The 22,130-nt window shown below is 32.6% G+C and overlaps 2 protein-coding genes across 3 annotated transcripts in view; both read left to right on the top strand.

The window, feature by feature from the left end:
• The window catches only part of LOC123559132 (uncharacterized), a 30,131-nt gene extending 18,259 nt beyond the window's left edge, over positions 1–11,872 (top strand). For both annotated transcript variants that reach the window (XM_053543931.1, XM_053543930.1), the window contains 3 exons: positions 346–733; positions 9,773–9,970; positions 11,126–11,872. In XM_053543931.1, coding sequence (XP_053399906.1) covers positions 346–733; positions 9,773–9,970; positions 11,126–11,355 — 816 coding nt within the window. In that variant the 3' untranslated portion in view covers positions 11,356–11,872. The remainder of the gene's footprint in view (positions 1–345; positions 734–9,772; positions 9,971–11,125) is intronic.
• Positions 11,873–15,644: 3,772 nt separating this feature from the next.
• LOC123559130 (CD209 antigen-like) lies at positions 15,645–21,323 on the top strand. Its single transcript, XM_045350946.2, has 5 exons — positions 15,645–15,787; positions 16,133–16,218; positions 18,433–18,523; positions 19,795–20,017; positions 20,560–21,323. The coding sequence occupies exons 1-5, from the start codon at positions 15,736–15,738 to the stop codon at positions 20,579–20,581; spliced, it is 474 nt and encodes a 157-aa protein (XP_045206881.2). The 5' UTR covers positions 15,645–15,735; the 3' UTR covers positions 20,582–21,323.
• Positions 21,324–22,130: the final 807 nt, after the last annotated feature.

Raw genomic sequence — 22,130 nt, 5'->3', positions numbered from 1 at the left:
GTTTCCCCCACAAAACTCATATTGTTTATGTACATGTATCCGGTTTATTAGAATTACAAATATATTGAATTCCAATCAAAACAGAACAACAATAAAACACTTTAATTGAAATATTTTAAATTTAAAGCGGGATGCTTACGTGAGATGAAATGTTACAAAAATATGAATGTTACAGAAATAAGAATTAGGAATACAGTGTTTGATGCAATATTTTGTGTAAATGCAAATCATATACACATCCACTCATACACTGCTTTAGAATTTCGTTTCGGGGAGAGGCTGCATTCTTTTCTATTAGATCTTTTTCTAAGTTTAATTTAATAACAATACATCTTTTGTTGACAGGGAGATCTGATTTGTCATCTAGAGGAAAACAAGAAACTCCTAGAAAAATATGTAGCGGAGATGAAAAATAATATAAAAGAGAAAGATCGTAACATTAGCGCATTGGAAGACAAAGTCAGGGATATTTCCAGACAAAATGACGATTTAAAGAAAGCTAGAGATGACCTTGAAACACGAGTACAAGATTTAGAAACGAAGATTAAGACACAACAAGAACACATATTAAAGACGGAGGAGACTTGTAAAACCTTAGCTCACGGAAAAGATTTAGAGGTTGCGCTTCCAACACTTTGTAAAGAGCTATCTGTTTTAGAAGGAAGTAAACTACGTGATCTATACAATTCTATCAAAGAAGATGTTGCTCGATTGACCATACGGAACCCGACAGGTAAACGTTTCCTGTTACTCGTACCTCTAATACATTTTATTAGAACTTAGGTCAAACAAGGTCTTAACTACCAGATCTTTATAACAAATAAAAAAGTATTGTCATCAAGTAGTTCTGTTGGAAGGTTCGGGAGTTTGCGTAGCTTTAAGACAAAATTAAAACAAGAGATATAGAGGTTTTAGAAGGACTTTTACTTCAGCTAGTAAACAAAGTATGATGAAATACAAAATACTAAGCACATTTAGTTCATTGGCTGGACTTGCTAAAACATAGATCATATAAATTGTGTTTTGGCTGGGAAATAAAGTTTCACGGAAATCATGTTGGATTACCCCTGGCATCAGTTTAAAAGAAAGGTCTTGATCATGAGTAAAAGTGATAGGCAGTAAAGTCAACATATTTGTGCTTCAAAATTTGTTTTTGAAGTTCCTAACTTGGGAAACGACTGTCCCATGTTACCTGTGAAAGAAGTTGTATGGTTTGTCGGCGCACTGTCAAGAGAATTCTCTGTCCAACGAGAGGTGCTGGTCCTCCTCCTCTGAAATGTATGAGATGGAGGTCTGATAACCAATCAATATAAAAAAGATTAATTTTCAAAATCACAGCCTTGATCTACAAATAATAGCTGATAGGTCATGAATTATTGACAATATCATAAACTCTGCATGAGTACGGATAGCCTAGCCTAGAAATATCTCGAGTACCCAGCCCGGATAAATGTTTGATAACAGCCCTAAAAGGTTCCAGGTACCAGTCTTGAAAAAGTCTAGGGTACTAGCTCGGATAGATCTGGGTACAATAAAGAACCTACAAATTGATAAACCGCTAAATCTGTAGTTCAAGCCCGGAAAAATTAAACAGTTAATGTTATAACGGAGAGACCTTGGTTTCGTGCAGTTTTTATACACAATGTAGTCCATCTTAACATGCCGGGAGCATATATTACATGGTAAAACCTTTCAGCATCTTCAAACGTGGTTGGAATTAATGACAAAATTCTCTCAGGAACAGGCCCGGAAATCGGAACAAGCCCATAACCTCGGGTTCAATGAAATAAATTAGCTATACTCAGCTGCCTTAATTTGACAAAGTTCTCTTTTTGTGAAAGCAAGTCAGCGGTTCGTTATTATGCTAATAGACCTTTACAACGGACACGGAGATGTAAATGTAAATGTAAAAGTGTACTCTGTATTTTGGTAAAAATCCGGGGGATTTCTCAAAACATAAAATTCGAAACTAATCAATTTCAATAAACAACAGCGTCGCAAATAAAGTCACAAATTGGGTCTTTATATAAGCATGTTATATACCATGTTTGGTGGATAATAATTATGTCTCTCCAAGCTCAAGTTGCTGGTCGAATACTGTTTTTCGTCTATTTCTATTAAATACCTCGATCGGCCCCAACTACAGGCTAAGCCTTTCTACCCTAGTATTAAGCTTCGTGGTGATATTTCAGTCTTAAAGCGAATTATTGCACTGATATTTTTTTCTGTTTTAAATAATATGAATTAAGGCACCACCTAGCATTGGGGATTTATCTTTTTATATCCGCTTAGAAAGAAATATTCAACGCTCAAGAAAGTGAAACTTTGCTCTAAACTGTAGTTTACATTTAGTGTCATCATACCTCTAACAGCGAATATCATACTTTGCAAAATTTACGGAAGCCGTGACGGTGACGTCATTCAGCGTTCTCGCACTAGCTTTTAGGATTTTTTTTGTTTGTTTGCACTCTACGCAGAAACTTGACGGCCTTTACACTTACTGACTGTTTTAAAAGTGTTTTTTAGTTGCATGTACAGTTTTCATTACGAAAAAGAAGTAAAATAATCATGTTAGCACGGTTAACGAGTTTCTATGACTGATTCGGGGTGCTCGGATGTTCATGCAGACAACCAATCTGCGGTGTGTATATAAACCGGAACCGGAAAACATCGAAAAAATTGTCTCAGTATATGCAGACAACAAAGACGAATAACTATATACGGACGTTACCGTCTCGGGGATTTTCATCCCCTATTACTATTTCAGTGTTAATATCACACCATGATTATATCATACTGTATTTAAGTCAACTTAATTGAATAACCTTCTTGATTGAACAAATTTCTGTCCTGTTCTATTCTAAATATTGGCGACCTTGACATTGACTTAGGCGGTCCCACTAGCTTCTACAGAAGCTTGTTTTCTACAGAGTTTGGCGACAATTCGCGTACTTCAACCATTGTTTTGCCCGACGATCTAATTACTGAATTATTTTTCATCTATTTTTAGTATTATATTTTGACATTGGCAGCATTTACCCTAATGCCATCAACACTGCTAAAACAAAGTAAAGTTCCGATCGAGATTTTAGCCACAAATCTTCAAAATTCCTAAATGTGAAATGTACTCTGGACCAGCGCCTAAGATCGCTGCACACACTGGAGTCTTTCAAGTACAGCACATTTCGACTGAACCTTCTGGCTGCTAACACAATTCGAGTCTTTGTTTTTCTTGAAGCTACCTGTAGGCAAGGTTTCACTCTAATATAAATTCATTGAGATGACATATTAAAAAAATGTTTTTAGCAATATTGATCTTGACATTAAATCTAGCGCCCCAAACACTATCCCAAGCTAGGTCTCCAAATACATTTGCTATATACTATTTATCTTGGAAATTTGCCAGTCTGAAAAGTTGTTGACCAGAACTAACTTACCCCAATGTAGTTATATCCAGGCAAATTCTATTTCGGAACTTTTTCTGAATTCTTGTACGACATGCAACTTTACTTGGATAAACGTAGTTTCATGTAAGTGTATTTTAATGTGTAATTATATAAAAAGGGCTTATTGGAATGCAAGAAAGAGGATTACATCAAAATAGAGATTTTTGTACCATTTTATAACTACGACTATCAGTAATAACGTCACAAGATTTCATAAAAAGTGAACTGTCCGTAGAACACATATAGTACTGTTTTCCTAAACTAAACGGATTAGAGCCACAAACACACGCTGAAATTTATAAAAACTTTGGACTAGTTTGCTAAAACGTTATGATTTCTAATAATATTTTGTTAATTATAACAACGATGAAGAAACACTTGCCTTATTTATGTAAAGATAAAATGCTCGTCACGAGCCTCGCGTTTTAATATGTTAATTAACTAGTTGAATAAATTCAGTGAAAGAACTCACTTATGTAAGATCATCTATTTATTTCGCCAACATCTGTAAAATTCAAGTATTAAGATTAATAATTCACTCAAATGAATATTTATCAAAATTATGTAAATCTGTATTACGCTGAAAGAATGTAAAGAATTTGAAATTTCCACCGTTTCATTGAAATCAATGATAAATTGAATGAAAAGTTGATTGCATAAATGCATTCTTAAAAGTTTGAGATTTTAAGCAGTGTAGTTTATAAAACTTCTAAAGAGTGTATGTTTCAAAAGATTTGGTAATGCATGACACATCGCTGTAGTTATCAAACTACGGAGACCCACGCATATATTTTCTAATTAATGTTAATCTGAAGGCGACACATGATATTTATGACTAAGTTACGTTCAAAATGTTGTACCGGATAGACTCTCGAAATTGTCAAGATTTCATATATCCAAACTTCAAAGTGTTGTTGTTAAAGAAACACCCTTAAATAAATATAGAAAATCATTTTAGTAAGATATTTAGTTTCTTTAAAAAAAAAAGTAATGCTGACAAGATGTCAGACCTTCGAAAAATACTCAGTATTCGCGAGCGGTGAACTTTACAAATTTTGTTATGTGATAGAGATAACTCTTTCTTCCACTTGCACATGTAAATAATGGAATGTTTTTCCATTGCGGATATTTTTTGTAATTGTTTTCTTTTTTATCATTATTATTAATATTATTATTATATAGCAAGAACACGTTTTTTAGCGTTATACAGTATTTCACATATAAATGACGTTACAATTAGAAATGCTAATAATGTTATTTCCACCATGACGTTAAAATACTTGTTTGCAGATGTATCAGCATTATTTATCCATCTTATTATTTAATTACAGAAAACCATAGTCCATTGAGAGAAATTTGCAGCATTCCTAACTTTATTCTGCACATTTTGATAGAGAGAAAAAAATGAAGATATGAAATACTAGTAATTTCTTTTTGCACAAAGCGCTTAATATATCATTAATATACACGCACGTTCAACAACTTGAACAAGTAATTTACAGTGTTGAGATGACCCCTCAAATTTGACTGAAGTACAAAGTACATGTACGTTTACATTTCCTCGTCCGTTTCCGTGATTAAGATCCAATAGCGAGCTCGAGAATCGAGCTTTACGGTAACGCAAGTATACTTTCTAGGCCTAATACTTTCACATTTGGTGGCAGATTTGAAAAGTTTCTTTGGAAGTTCTTAAAAAGCGCACCCTAGCGGACAGGTGCTCACAGGAAATACTTCTTTCCGCAGTGAATACAGAACTTCATTCAGTTGCTGAAAATTATTCATCACTCAACAATAATGCAAGAAACATTTCCAGTTGTTTGAAAATATTTTTATATAAAAGATTAAACATCAGCCAGAAAATGGAAATAAAGTTAGTAATAAGCAGAAAAGATTAAACATCAGCCAGAAAATGGAAATAAAGTTAGTAATAAGCAGAAAGCCACCGGAATGCGGTAATGACTTCACCGTGACACCGACTTCCCATAAATTTTGCAACGTATGATATTCACTGTTACAGGTATGGTGACACTAAATTTAGACTTTTTTCAAGAGTAAATAGGTTCTCGCGAATTCTTTTGAGTAGTGAGCAGATTCTTTATGACAAATAAATGATGCATAATATCTTTAGCTAATTATAAATTCGATTTCTTTGAGCTCACTTTTAGGCTTTGCCTTATTTCATATTAGCGAGCTCGAGAATCGAGCTTTACGGTAACGCAAGTATACTTTCACACTTGGTGATGGATTTGAAAAGTGTCGATGAATGTTGTTAAAAGGCGCACCATAGTGGACAGGTCCACACAGAAAAAATTTCTCTTTGCAGTGAATACAGAACTTCATTTGATTGCTGAAAATTATACATCACTCAAAAATAATGCAAGAAAGATTTCCAGTTGTTTGAAAAAAAGCAAGTATTATTTTCATTTAAAAGATAAAGCATCGGACAGAAAATGGAAAAAAAAAACATGTCATTAATAAGGCTTGCACGCAAAGGACTCGGCAATATATAACGTAACTCATTGATAATATACTATTAATAATAAAATTTAAGTGATATTTCATAATTTTTAGTTATGTTTCTTTGACTTTATGAATATTTTTATAATGTCTGAGCCTGAGGTGCATATTTTCAAAGACCAATTGAAAACAACTGTAATACAAATACTCTTTAGAAAATGTCATTTTGAAGAAACTGTCTTTAAGGGTTTTTAGCTTTCTGTTTTCAGTAATCAGGAAAAAGCTTCATGAATCAGTTTTTAAAATATTTTTATAACAAAATTATTAAAGACCTGTCCGTCCTTTCATAATTATGTAGCTCGATTCAATATGTAGATTTACAATATCATATCTGCAATGATGGATGCAGTGATTCAATTAGATCTTCGTCTTGGTCAGGAAAAAGCCATGATAGATTTAAGAAGACTGTACTTTGCGCCCAGAAAAAAAACTGTAGTCAAGTTTAAAAGAATCATAGAGAGTCTTTATAACTTTTTTTACGTTCACAAAGGACTGCCAATATCTGGACTTTAAAACCATTTGAAAATCCACATTCTAAATGAATCCGCCTTTCAAAACTACGATCAAAGTAAAATGAAACGACTTTTGCAAAATAATGCAAAATTCCATCAAACAAGTTTAATACTAAGAATGACTTTTATTATAAAATCGTCCCAATATGCAAATATTTAGATCTATTTAATTAATTGAATTTTAAGTGGAAAATAATTGTAAATATGAGAAAATGAAAAGCATTTTCTTCTTTGTAGACGAGAAAGTAGACAGGGCGCAGTGCATCAAATATTGGTGTGAAAACAGTCCTCAAAAAAATTTCTTGCATGATCAAACTTCATTATTATACTCAAAAATATGCAAGAAAGATTTCCAGTTGTTTGAAAAAAAGAGTATTTATTTTATAAAAGATAATCAAAAATGGAAAAAAAAAACATGGCATTAAAATTAAAAACCACGGGAACGCGGCAAAAGTAAACGGACGGACACCGACTCCTATCAATTTGCAACGTAGATATTCGCAGTTACAGGTATGATGACACTCAAAGTAAACTCTTTATTTTCAAGTGGATAGCTTCTCGCAAAATTCTTTTGAGTAGTGTATAGTTTCTTTGTTACATATAAATGATAAATATATTTTTAGCTAAACCTGGTTTCTTTGAGCTCGCTTTGAGGCTTTGCCTTATTTCATATTATTCAACATGACTGAGACTGCAAGAGACCCCAAGATCTGTAAAGTACATTTACTGTTATACAAATGATCAGTTAAGCAAAATGGAAACAACTTTGATTTAGAAAGACTGTCTTTGGGTTTTTAGCTTGTCAGTGTATTTGCAAGGTAAAACAGCCTCCATGGAATCCGAAAGCTTTTTAACTCTTTCGTTGTTTTTAAACAAAAATCTTTTATTAATACCGATCCGTTGAATATCATTTAAAAAGACATTGTCCAGCTTCCAGTTTTACTCATCGAATTTAATAGTAAAGTCTTAGCAAATTCAATGGTCTGGATGCAGTGATTCGTACAATAGATCATTCGTGCCGATGATCAGGATGACGAGATCCTATGAAATCTACATTTATCAGGAGATCTTGTACTTTTGCGCCCCAGAAAAAAAAGCATGTAGCGTCAAGGAATATTAAGCGAAAGAATCTAGTCTAGAGAGTCTTTTATAACTTTTTTTAACGTTTCACAAAGGACTGTCCGAATATCTGGACTTTAAAAACCATTTGAAAATCTCACATTTCTTCAGCAATGAATGTCCGCCATCTTCAAAAACCATACGATCAAAGTAAAATGAAAACGACACTTTTGTCAAAATAATGCAAAAGTTCACAATCAAACCGTAACGTGTTAATACTAAGAATGACTTATTTATTATAATAATCGTCCCAATATGCAAATGATTATTAGATCTATTTAATTAATTGAATTTTAAGTGGTAAAATAATGTGTAAATATGATGAGACAAATGAAAAAGCATTTTCTTCTTTGCTAGACGAGATAAGTAGACAGGGCGCATGTGCATCAAATTATCGGTTGTGAAACGATTTACTGCTGAATAAACATACAGTCTACGGCCGTTTACAATTATGTGGAACTATTTCGTTCATAAAACAGTTTATAATTATACAATACATTTATTATTTTTGTTATTATTATCATTATTATTATTATTATTATTCCACAGTTATATTTTACTCTTCTTAGGTGCATAACTTCACATGCATTATTATAACAATCCTATGATGTTTTATGACTACATTTTGAGAAACATAAGACACGATCTTTTAGGTACTTACTGAGGTCAATTGCCATAACTCTTGACTTGTGAGTTAGATAAAAACACAGATGCACACATTCACATGCGGAATGATATTCTTACATAGTTTCATGACTGTATGTGAAATATTTTAAGATGTATGCAGCACAAACTATTATTCACTTTATGTATATTTTTCACAATGTGAAGGGCCATAACTCTGGTTTGGCTGAGTGAAACAAACAGAACAACACGTGTACAACTTCACATGTTATATAACAATCATCTAAGGTTTTGTGACTTTAAATCAAATACTTGTGAAGAAACATGCGACACAAACTTGCATACCCTTTTGACTTAATCAAGGGCGATAACTCTTTTCTAACCGGCAGAAATCCCATAAAAAACCTCAGGTGCAGAACTTCACATGCTAGATAACATTCGAATTATGTTTCATGACCCTAGGTCAGGAATGTCTGAAGAATATGCCACACGATCTTGTATGCCCTTTATATGCATATATTTACTAAGCCAAGGCCCCTAACTCTGGGCTGGCAAAATGATTTTTCTTAACAAAGCCCAGGTGCAAATCTTCACATGTTGGATAATATCCCTGTAATATTTCGTAATCCAAGCTAAAATACCTTTTTGAGATATAATGCCGCACAAACTTTAACGCAGTTGTATGCTTATTTTGATAGGTCAAGGGCCATAACTTTGGTTTGACTGTACGAGACCCTAAATAAAGCAGCAAGTGCATAACTTCACATGCTGAATAATAATCCTGTGAAGTTTGACCAAATTAATGCATAGAAATATCCATATTTCTTTCCCTGAAAAACTATGTACTGAGGTATGAAATGACTGTAAACGGCTCATACTATAAAACTGCATTATGTTTGTTGTATTTCAAAGTCGATACAGATCGATCAGACAAATTCTCTGCATTCCTCGCCAATAAAGTCTCCGGAGCATCTAATTTCAGTGATTCCAGTGATCACTGGCTAAAGTTGCAATTAAATGAAATGCTGTTGAAAAAAAAAACTTTACCTTTTCACGTTACAAAAGAAAAAAAGAAAAAGCAAAGTGAGGACAGTTCTTTATTAAACCTACTTTAATCTTGGTCAAATACTTTTTGAGAAATGCACGACACAAAATTCGGACGGATGAACGGACGGATGGACAGACAAACGGATGGACAAGGGCAATTCAAAATGCCCTCTACTAACCCCGTCCCCTATTACCCCTCTCCCCCAAAATAATTGGCTGGGATGGCACGATATATGATATACCGTTTCTTATAGCAAGTTTTCCATTTTCCTGTAGTTGACTGAATAAATCTTAAAAACATAATTATCTCCGTAATCATTTTCGTAAAATAACTGTTAAATAATTGATTAAAAATCTTGACAATGTTATTCCCACTTTTCTTATCTAACGAATGCTCTTAGTAGACGAGGTAGCTTGCAAAATATATGTGGTTAAATCAACCCTGCATGTGCCATATGATTTGTTCAATTTTTAAATAAATTGTACATTCTTACTTTATTCTTTCAGTTCAGGTCTATGGTATCGGCGATATCAAAGATGAGGTGCAAATGACAATGAGCCTTTTAGTGTCTCATTTCTCCTATTTTGGCATGGTTCTGCAAACAAAAGAAATCACAGACCCACAGTGCATCCTCCCCAATGTGCCTTTGTTGGTCATTGGCTGGGATGAAGCAAACCCTAGAGCTGCACTTGGAAGATTATCATGTACATATATATCTGATGATAATTTATTCAAGAGCTGGCAGAATAACTGCAAATTATATAACTTGATCAGATATTTGCAAATTGTATAATGTAAAGGTGTAATTTCGTAAAAGCTGTGCTTCCGCGGTGTAGTCGAAAAAAAGCCCATAATAAAGAGATTTTAGGCATTTGCTCGTAAATCTCGGACCAATAATACACTATTTCACTCGTGGAATGTATCTTACATTAAACCAAACACTTTACAAGCAAGCTTACATTTACTTGTTTTCAATGCAGTTGTTTACTTGAAAAACGAAAATAGGGTGTTTAATTTACGGACCGGTCTCTGAAATGTGAAAATAAAAGAATACCTGTCTATAGTTGATTCGCATTTCACTGCATGGTATTTAATGTCCCTTTATCTTTTTGAGGTAATTTCAAACAAGTTAAACGTTTCGATAAAATACCTCGTTTCAAATGTTGACAATATGTGTTCAACGCCGTCTTCTTTCATTTCTAGATCAACCAGATGTATTTTCTTGTCAGTTTAAACGACAGGTTCTGGTCCTATTCATACGATGGCGGTTAATATAGACAGGATAAATAATATTAGTATTCATAATAAGGTTTTAAATACGGTTTCTAAAGAATATTACAATCATCGTTCACTAGTTACCGCCTAAACAGTTACCCGAGAGCCAAAAAATTCCGTCCGCACCGTCAACTAGTGATAGATTCTTTTTCTTGCATGCCGTATTTTAAATTAATGGAGGAAATAAAGTAAAACGAATGTCTTTCTTTTAAGCACTATTTCATTATAGTAGCATATGAATTTACGCATTTATTCATAAATTACCACATGTGATTCATCTTAGGGTGTAAGTTGTGTTTTTCCAGCACTGGTAAGATCACGAGAAAGTCCTGTCCGGCATGCAAGAAAAGAACAAATTCAAATCCCTCGTAAAAAGAGAAGCAGATATACATTATGTTGTAAACACCAGAGTTTGAAAGATATTAGTACGGTATCTTTGTAATTAAATCATGTTTGCGAAATTCGTTCCAGCAAAATGCTCTGTTTAGAAAATTTTCAAATGTATATTCAACATTTTACATTACTGTTTCTTATGACATTTTATCCAATGCATGTGTAACATAATCTTATATTGGTTATTTCAGTTGCACAAGCTATTGCAATAATCGTACTATCAAAACCACCCAAACCGTTTAATGTCTGCAGCCTTCGCACTGAACATCTTGGTCCCAAAAATGTCCTGAAGTATCTTAAAGATGTGTATCAATGTGAAATGGTATGCGCTGTTTCTGTAAAAGGATCGATCTTGGCAAACGACGTAGAGGCAGTTCACAAAATTATTAGGTTCATTCGGACTGCGTTAAGAGCACAGTAACGTTGTGTGGATGACAACGATGCAGCAGCTGAAGAAAACTTACTTGATTCACTAAATCTCAGAAAATAATGTATTGTGCTGTATCAATAAGATGCAGAAGCTGAAAAGACACTGATGACTGGCAAAAATTTGAAATTATTGACAATTAAACAAACGTTTAAAGTAAACAGTTGTGGAATTGTATATACAGCATCATATTGTTCATATAGTCCAGAATGCCTACATATCTGCTACTTATTTGTCATTTTCTTTTGGAAAAAATAATTTATTTGCCGATATAATTAAGGAAATTGACAATGGAATTGATTGTACTTTATATGCTCAAAATACGAATAAATATTATACATCATACAAAGGAGGAGAACTTGTTAAATGCTGTATTAACTGCTTAAATACATTGTATTCACAAAATTAAAATAATATTCAAAATTAACAATCAAAAATAGTTGCCATAATAATATGTCGCTTACAATTTTTTAAATAGGGAAACCGGCTATTAGACATTGTCGGTTTATGTGAAGTCTGACTGTGAACATCGAATGCGGACTGTCTAGCTGTCTAGGGAGCGTTTCAAAACACATTTATTCTTTTTTTGTTGTTGTTGTTATTGTAAGCGCCGTTTTAACAGTATTTCAGTAATGTAACGACAGACAGTTGGCCTAAAAAGGGTTCCTGGATTGTGTAATGGTGCAAGTTAACCTGTTCTCAGCAAGTAACTGCCAAACTCCTCAAATGAGTAAGAGGTGGTGGACGAATGATTTCAGACGCAATCCTTCCTATCAAATCGTCACTGCTACTATAATTCTGAACATTGTGTGTCTCAAAACATTTAATTTCATTGATTGCTTATAGCTAATACTGTAACATTTGAAATTAAACATTTGAAATTAAAAAGAAAGTCCGATACTGATTAAGAAACAATTGTCTATATATCTATTTCTTTTTGCAAACATTGTCATGAACCAGGTTGTATGGTCTGTTTGGATGAAATAAGTCTGACTGAAATTGGTCAGTAGTTCCTTCCTTTTTGAACATATGTTACATTTATGAAAATTATTAGATGACTGTTGCTGTTTATTCATGGAAAATGTTAAAATGTAACGAATAGATAATTTGTAAGTTGCTTTAACACAGTGATAAGTCACACCCACTAACTGTGCATACTGAAATTAGACTGACCGGAGATCATGTAATTACAGTTTGGTGATCATCTGATGTTCACTTCAAATTAGTGTGTTTTTAAACTATCACTATTTGTACGCCTAATGGATGAAACTGTAAGAACCCGTGGGTTTCATTTTCAGTGACTGAAATTACGTGCTTAAAGTGCGCAATCCTATACAAATTATGGTCTTTTTTACATTATTATCTCGACAATCTCTTATACATGAGAGTGCTACTCATCCCCCTGGGCGGATCTGTAATTATTTTTTAGAGATATTTCAACAAAAAGTCCTAAACATCACTTGATATTTGTTATAGGAAAAAGATTTTTCTCCCTTGATGAGTTTTTTTTTTTTCTTTTTTTTTTTCGGAAATAAATCGGGGAAGTTAATGTTAACTTACAGCAACATATACTGAATACTATTAAACGTATGAACGGTGTTATGTGAAATTTAGTGTAAAAATCAAAGGATCATATATCAGTGAAAAATTGTTTAACGGCAGGACCCGTACCTAGGTTTGCTACTCATTTTATTCAAAAAAGATTTTAAAGGTAATAACTCCGGAACAATATTTCGAGCGGGACGTACCAATGATATGCTCAACAAGGCTTTATACCAAGCACTTCCTACTATCGTTAAATTATGGACTAGAATTTTAAAATGAAGCGTTGACAAAAATCTCTAAAACAGGGCTTTTCCCCCAATAAATCTCCAGTAAAAGGAGATAATCCCAAAGCAAAAAAGTATGTTTTTCCCCAATTCTAAATTTAAAATTCCCAAATGAGTATTACCTTTTAGGAATATTGTCGTTTTAAAATAGTTTTGCAAGTTTGTATGTATATTGTTGTTTAAAACAACAGTTATACTGTTGAACAATTACTGAAATGCAACCATTAATATTTCACACAAAACATATCTTACATAGATTTTGTTTATTTGCAAACTTTCCTAATTAACGTAAAATCCATAATTTATTAATAATTAGGCCTGTAACTATCATTCCTAAGAAGTTTCAGTAAAAGCACACAAATAGTATACTAGGAGAAATAGTCCGAACAAATTATATTAATAAAATCATCGGAATAATGAACATAACTCCGGAAAAATATTATTTCGATCACTCCCGTAAAGCTTCAGTGAAATCTGGGTAGAAGGATTGGAGATGAATTACAGAAAATAATCTTTTCATAGACTCTATGTATGATAATCAAAGAGCCATTATAATCAGTACAAGATCATTGAAATATGAACCCCGTAATACATGCTACATAATACATAAAACAGAGTTGGTGCGGATCATTCCTATGAAATTGTATTGAAATCCTACCAATTATAAAGCAATTCGGACAAATCTTATTCAAAAAATACTTTAAAGGGACCCTTACTCTACAAAAAAAAAACCGAGGATACTCACTACAAGGCTTCATACATATCATTTCTATTAAAATCCTAGCAGAGGATTCTGAGAAGCTCGATCAAGCTATACGTAGACGGACAGACAGACGGACAGATGACGAAGGCAGAAACAAGATGTATCCAATGAAATTGGAAACATAATTTATGGTATTAGATTAACTCTCTGTTTATATAATACTTGTATGACGTTCTGGCATAACCAAAGTCAGCTACAGTGACCGAAATACAAGTATGTCTTGAGAAGACCCCCAGGACTTACAGCACATTCACAGTTCATTGTCCGCATCAGCTTAGGCCGACAATGTCTATTATCACGGCGGACAATCTACTGTGATATGACAGTTCAAACGTATTATAGGGGCAAGTGATTTATTGTCCATGACCTTACCCACATGGCTATACTGTTAATAAAAAATTTGTAAAAGAACCCAGATTTTTTTTTATGATTTTTCTATTATTTTATGCAATAGTGACAAATGCTGGTGTATTTTACAGAATTTCGCTAATGAATTCGATAATCAAATTTTAAAGCATAAAATATGTATTTTATATTCATCCCGGCGCTGTAATTTTTGTTATTGTTGTTACGTCAGCGAATGGTTTCGGCGATAGTACAGGTGTACTTTTGTAAAGTGTATCAAATTCTAAGACCATCGCATGTGGTAGGTGCATTTTGATACTTATAATATATATAGTCTCTTTCTTTTGTGCGCTTGCTAGGTTGCGATCACCATTGTGTTCCGTTCGTATTTTCAGGTGACTAAGTTTCTGACGTTTCGTTCATGGTCTAAATTGTATATATATTTGGTAGTTTTAAAGACGGACTTCTGGAGTCTTATTGATAGAATTTCAGACTCGACTCCTGTGGTTAGATCCAGTTAGAGTAACTATTTTAATTTCAATATAATTTTTAGTTCTGCAATTGCATTTGATATGTAGTAGAATATTTAAACACCCTCTACCAAAGGTCAAGTTTAAAACTGTGTATACCTTCCAAATTCATGTATATTTAATCTATTCTGGTTGCACATCCAAGACAGGCAAATGGAAGTAATAATGATATTACAATATGTATCTCAAATAAATTTCAGCTAAATATGTAATTGTTTATGCAAATCCTTAGCAAATATAATATAACAGTGCTTATATTAATATAATTCTCTATCAAAAATTGTGTTTATCAAATTAATACTTATGATAAGCTAAATTTACTCTATCTTGTATCTTGGTTGGACAACCAGCGTAGGATATTTAAAAAAGAAATACCTCCAATCAAAATGTAAAGTGAGTAAGCACCCATTGCACTTAAATGATTCATTAACCACAGGTGCTAGACACATGATTAAATATTTGACTTAATAGGACTATATATGTATATAGAGATATCTTTATGTACATAGATAGGCCTATTAAGTCATAAAGTATAAAAGCTGCTTATGCTGAGACTGTTTTGATATAATAATGATAAAATACAACTTTCCGTTTTATCTAGTTTGATTAACACAGAAAAAAGATCGTCTATACTGTACTGATAATAGCATTATTCTTTAAATTAGGACTGCCTTGAGCCATGTAAATAACTTTCATTTAACTCTTTATTTACAATTCTAAAAAAAATGACAAAAATATAGAAGTGTGTTTCTGACACATTAACAGACTTTAGAGATATCAGTATATGTACAGTCAACATATTCCATATTTAGGTGAGTTTTACCATCTGCTCTTATCAATTACTTCAATATATATGAGATTTTATTATGTATAATTAGATTAAACATAAACATTTTGACTTTTTTCTATGGAAAGCATGAGAATAATTTTGATATGTGGTTTCTTCTTTCCATTAGCCGGTAACTGTTTTTATTCACATTTTATGTACATATTGTATTTGTTACATTGTGATTTTTTACATAAGAAGTCAAACACCAGCACAGGTGGTCAGTGACTTCATGTCTTATATATAGAACTACGATTCTGTTAGCGCATACTTGAAGAATTACACTGAATTGAGTGCATGATGTACTTTTGACATGTACTTGAAACTAATTTGCTATTGTCAGTACAAATACATAATAACTTTTAAACAATATTATCATTATATTGTAAAAGTAAGGTAAACATTGACTGGCACTGTTACCATATATACATATAAATATATATCATAAATGTAATAAAACCTAAATGGTATTTTACAGTACCTTCATGTCCAAATGGCTGGGTAACTCATAATGGGAACTGCTACCACTTCAGCCATGACGTAGAGGACTGGACAGGAGCGTATGTCAGTATCTAGTTTTGTTTCTTTTAGTATACTTGGAATTTTATGGTATTTATTTTATGAATAATCATAACTGTATTAATTAGAACTTATCGGTACTTGTTCTTTAAATATGCAATTTTATATTTGTCATTTTATCTAGAAGTAAACTAGAGCAAAAGTCTTTTAAATTCTTTGGCATTATTTTTTTTTGTTTTGAATTTGCAAATACTATCCATATATTTTTTATGTTTCTCATACTGTCTCAGAAAAAAGAACCCTTTGTGTAAAATAGAACCTGCATTTCTGGTATCCAGACATACCGGTATACGTTCATTCTAGATTACGAATCAAAATGAAGTTAATTGATTACAGATCAGCTCACGCGGAAACCCCATTCTACTCGATCCTCGGAGGATGGCCAAAACGAGTACCAATGCTCCGACTCGAAGTTTCTTCGAGTCTGCCATTTTCCGTGAAGGAATTTCGCTATCTGACTTCGAGGATTTATGCGAAGTCACTCGAAGGAAATCCTCGAAGTGACTCGAGATGAAATCCAATTAACGGAATACACACCTATATTGGTTTCTTTTGTTTCCGAGTCACTTGACGGAATTCCTTCAAGTGATTCCGAGACGAATAATAAATTACCTATACAAATTTAAATGGGCCTTCGAGTAACTTCGAGGACAGATTTCAGATTACTCGGAGCAGGGTGATTATATTTAACATAGTGATAAGCGAAATAACACAGTATTTGTAAATAAAAATAATACTGTAGTATTTTTATCTTCCTTTAAAATAAACCATTTTTTGTCTGTTTACTTATGATATTTTGTCACTTTTTGAGTGGATACGGTAGTAGTATTTTTTATCCTATTTATAATTCCTTCCAAATGAATAAATTAAAGAAAGACCATTTTCATAATGAAAATTAATCATTTCTCCTATAATTTTCATTAATTAAGAAAGGTCACTTTTCTTTCACGGCCATTATCTTGACGTTTATCTAGTCTTATATAGCTTCTACGTTAGTCAATTTTACATCAATTTATTTCTAAATCTAATTTGCACTGTCAGAAACTATTTCAATATATTATTTACCAAATCACTATTTTTTAACGGCAGTTATTTGGAATTGTGTTTAGTTTTATATAATTCTTAATATTTAACAATTTACTTTTCTAGCGGGCGTATTTTCAAAGTTTATCTAGTTGTAAATTATTCATAATTTAGTGCATTTTCATGACTTTATTTCTAAATTAAATTCGTAAAGTCAGAAATTATTTCTATATCAAAATTTAACAAAGCAGTTTTCTTTAACGGGGCTCATTTGGAAATTTCTTTAATTATATATGATTAATAATTTAGTCCGTTATACATAAATTTACTTCTAAATCTAATTCGCATGTTTTTCAATATCATACCAAACAATTTACTTTTAGCGGGTGTTATCTTAAAGTTTATCTATTTATAAATTATTCTTAATTTAGTGCCTAAATTATTACACGACTTTTCCTAAATTTAATTCGTAAAGTCAGAAATTATTTAAATATCAAAATTTAACAAATCACTTGCCTTTAACGGCGGTGATTTGAAAGTTTGTTAAATTTCGTATGATTAATAATTTAGTTTATTATACATAAATATACTTCTTAATCTAATTCGCATGGTCAGAAACTATAATTTCAATATCAAAATTCACAATTTTCATACATTCAATTAAAAGAACAAGCTAGTTATATAAAAACAATCCGTCCAACTAAGGAAATACTGCCTCGAAGTTTCGTCAAATCATCTCGCGGCACTCGAAATGACCGATTTATTGTTTATTACAGACTCGGAGTCGCGCGGAGTGGCCATAAAATACCGGAAATCATTATAGTGTTACCTGTATAATTTCGACTCGGAGTTCCGTCAAGTAATTTCTCGGAGTGACTCGATGAAATTCCGCTAAAGTAATAAAACTATAACAGTCGGTACTCCGAGTCAGAATTAGGCAGTACTCGGAGGAATTCCTCGCTATGCAAGATTTTTCCTTCGAGGAAAAACGGAAAATGGGTTTTCCGCGTGAGCTGATCTGTACCTAACAATTAAATCTAAAGATGGAGGGAGGCGATAAGAAACGGCGTATTACCTTTTTTCTAAACTAAAAAATGATATTTTAGATAATTTGAAAATTTACTTCTCTTACATTACGAGTGGATCATTCAGTCAAATTTGATAGTTTCGTTTCAGACGATGTGTAAGATTCTCGGTGGCCAGTTACTGGAACTAGAGGATGCAACAGAGAGCAACTTTATCAGTAGCCAAGTTAATATATCAGGAAGTAAGTTACTTCATTAATTTGATCAAAAATGCATGCATTTATCGGTATTTGAGAAAATGAATGACACATCCTCAGCGTCAACTTTCTACCTTTTTATCACTTTTTCAATGTTGTCATGAGAGGTGTCAAATGGTGTGTTATTTTCCCCTTGTTTACAGCTTAGTTGAAACTATTGTCAGTATAAACTGTAATACAAAAGTCCGATTACATCATTTTTATTACAAATGTTCGAAAATCAGCGGCTCGTGGTTTGTGATTATGACACATTATATTTGACGGGGAAATGTCAAATTAACAATTTAAAACATAGTATCGATTAGGAAATTTTGATATACGAAGCAGCGGTGGATCTATGGAATTAACCTTTTGAAGTTTAATTACTAATGAAACAGTAGATATATCAAGACTTAATTCCATTTCCTAAAAGATACATTAATAATATTAGATAAATAGTAAGTTCTTTTTAAAAAAATCTTTTTAATGACCGCTGTAGATTACTGCATGTCAGTCACGAAATAGAGAATATGTTTGAAATATGGATAAAGACTTTTACTTATGCGAACAATTAATGCTAGCTTAAAGAATAACTGGAACGTGTATTTATGTTATAGATTTATCTATGTACCTTTGTACAATTATCATTAAGTCGTACCCATGTAATTATTATTTGGTACGTTTTGCGGCTATTCCAATTCTCTTCATTTCACCGTGTCTTATGAAATAAGTCAAGTAAAATGATGGACTAATACGACCATTGTTAACTGACACATGATTTTTTTGAGTAAGCCGAATAAGGTTTGCTTGAGACCGTGTATTTACGGTCGTTTCATTCGAACTGCTGTAGATTTGAAATACTTAGGGGAAGTAGAGTTCTGCTGTCCAGCTGGTTTGTGGAAAGCCTTTGTTCAACACATGTACCTGTTCATCACTAAAATAGTTGCAGAGGGGCACCTTAGATTACCCTCATCTGTCAAGCTGGAGAGTAGCCATACGAACAAATTGTTTCAGTTTTACTTAAACGTAACAAAACAAACAAATCACTGTGTTTAAAAAGTGTTTTCAGTAATTTCATTTAGAAGATTTTATTCAATGTTTTTTTTTCATACTTTTGGTTTGGTAAAAGAAAAGTATGTAATATCTTAGTCCCAGTCTTTGATTCTAGTTACTCCCCTGACGTTCTGAAATGAAATGAAAGTGGTAATTACGTCATAAGTTGGACTAGTAATATCTATGATATTTATCCAGGACAGATTGTATATTTCTTTCTACAGAGACGTATTGGATCGGACTGAGTGATGTGAACGAAGAGGGGACCTGGGTATGGATGACAAGCATGACAAAACTGAGCGTTACAAACTGGTCACCAGGGGAACCAACGGCTACAAACGGCAATCATGACATAGAGAACTGTGTGGTTATCTACAATAAAAACGGCATGTGGAATGATGCCTCATGTGCTCACATGAATTTTTATATTTGTGAGACATCAGATGAGTATGTAGGACTCCATATATTTTTTCACTGGAAACACTTAAATGCATCGATTTAAGTTTACGAAAGCATAATTTACTCAGTGTTGTTAGACGTTCTAGTCCTTTGGAATCATTGACTCAAATCAATGTTTATGCATATAAAAGTCCGCTTAAGGTAATGTCAGAAGGCGTGAGGATGTTGCTAATTTCTTTACCTCTCATTATCAGATTCAATTAAACCAAGTTACCGTATAGCGGGTTAATTCTGCGGGAAATAGTTTTAAGTTTGCGAGAACAGTATTAACTCAGTGTTGTTAGACGTTCTAGTCCTTTGAAATCATTGACTCAAATCAATGTTTATACATATAAAAGATTGCTTAAGGTAATGTCAGAAGGCGTGAGGGTGTTGCTAATTTCTTTACCTCTCATTATCAGACTCAAAGTTACTTAGCTATTATTTTGTTTGGTAGCAATCTATGCTTCGGAAAGATCTCTTAAAGATCTTATTATATGAAAGTTGTAATATATTCTGAAGCTCTTTATAATATTTACATTTAATTGCAGGTCTTCTGAAATCGTTGGATAGTACCAAACTGCATCACGACAATGTCCATGTTTGAAATTAACATGTAAACAGGCAAGAAAACTCTGTAGACTTTACTTTACTGTCTAACAGAATTTAAAAGCGTTTGATTTTTCTTACGGCCATCATATATCTGATTTTACATAGGATGTTTTCTTTAATATTTTATTTTATAAGACTATATACAAATATATTAAGGGTAAAAGTTTTCAAATTCACTTTTATAGCTGAAACTATGTCATAGTTTGATGATTTTCTATATTCTGACTAATAAAACAACGCCAGCCAACAAGGCATTTTTAGCCCATTTAGGAAATTTCGAGATCATGTATATAACGGATTGCATAGCTTTTAACGTTGTTTTGGGTTTCGACAGTATATCTTGAATTTTTTGGACAACTTCTTGCAATTTTGACATAGGAATTCTAACCACCATTTCGTTTGAATCCAGTTCTAAACCCAAAAATACCAAAACCCAACCGGGCCTACGGTTTTGTCTGTGGCTAACGGGACCTTTAATTCAGACATCATTGACTTTATTTATCTGAGAACACTGCTGTTGGAAAACTCGGCTAATTCTACAGCACCTTTCAATAAGAGAGCTAAGTTAGTATTTCACCATTGCAAATTTGTTATTTAATTGACGTCGGAATATAAGCGGCCAGATCATCTCCCGCTAAACGCATAACAAGTCGCCTGAAGTAGGCTGGAAAACAGACGGGGAAAAAGGAACATTAATACCCTGGTCAGTATTTTCAACACCAAGACTTATGACATTTATGATAATTACATGACTGAACGGAAACTTGACATTTCTACTATATTTATTAGCCCTCTGTTTTGTGTATTATTTGAACTGATATTGTTGTAAAAGACTTTGACATAGAAATTTAATATGATGAAAACATGCAATCTGTATAACATTTAGTTGATATCGTTTGTACTTGGTAGAGAGAATGAATCACGGCACCATCACTAATGCAAATTATTTCAATTGAGAGTCTAGCCATTCTTCAACAAGCAGACATGCGCATTTAGCACCATTCGCCATCTTGTGACGCTGGGTTGAACTTGCTGTTTCCATGTATTCTGGATGAATTCTTACAAACTTGTCGAACAGTCTATTTGTGCATTCCTATAATGAAATTGAAAAAAAGGTTTTATTTTAAGCAAAGAAAAACGTTTTTAAAAAGCTGATCGGAGAAGAAAATACATTTAAACTTTTCAGTCGAAATTAAAATTGTGATTTAACAGAAGTTTATTGAATGATAAACGTATTATTATGTTTTATTATGTTATTAATTTAAAGGCTCATAATGCCTTTGTTTACAATGTGGCTGCTGCATATTTTCGAATTGAAATAAAATATGTCTAATTTTTGTTAAATCCTATTTTTAATAATTGTTTTCCCAAATATTTGATGTTTTTCAAAGCATATAAGTATGCATAATATCTAAATGGACACCTACTTTATGTGTTTTTAACAAAAAATTAAAAGCCTTTTAGAACTTTAACCAATAAGCTGATGTGAATGTTAGTATATTATTTATTA

This window comes from Mercenaria mercenaria, chromosome 5 (assembly GCF_021730395.1).
Source record: "Mercenaria mercenaria strain notata chromosome 5, MADL_Memer_1, whole genome shotgun sequence".
Lineage (NCBI taxonomy): Eukaryota > Metazoa > Mollusca > Bivalvia > Venerida > Veneridae > Mercenaria > Mercenaria mercenaria.
This window is presented reverse-complemented; position numbering and strand designations above follow the sequence as displayed.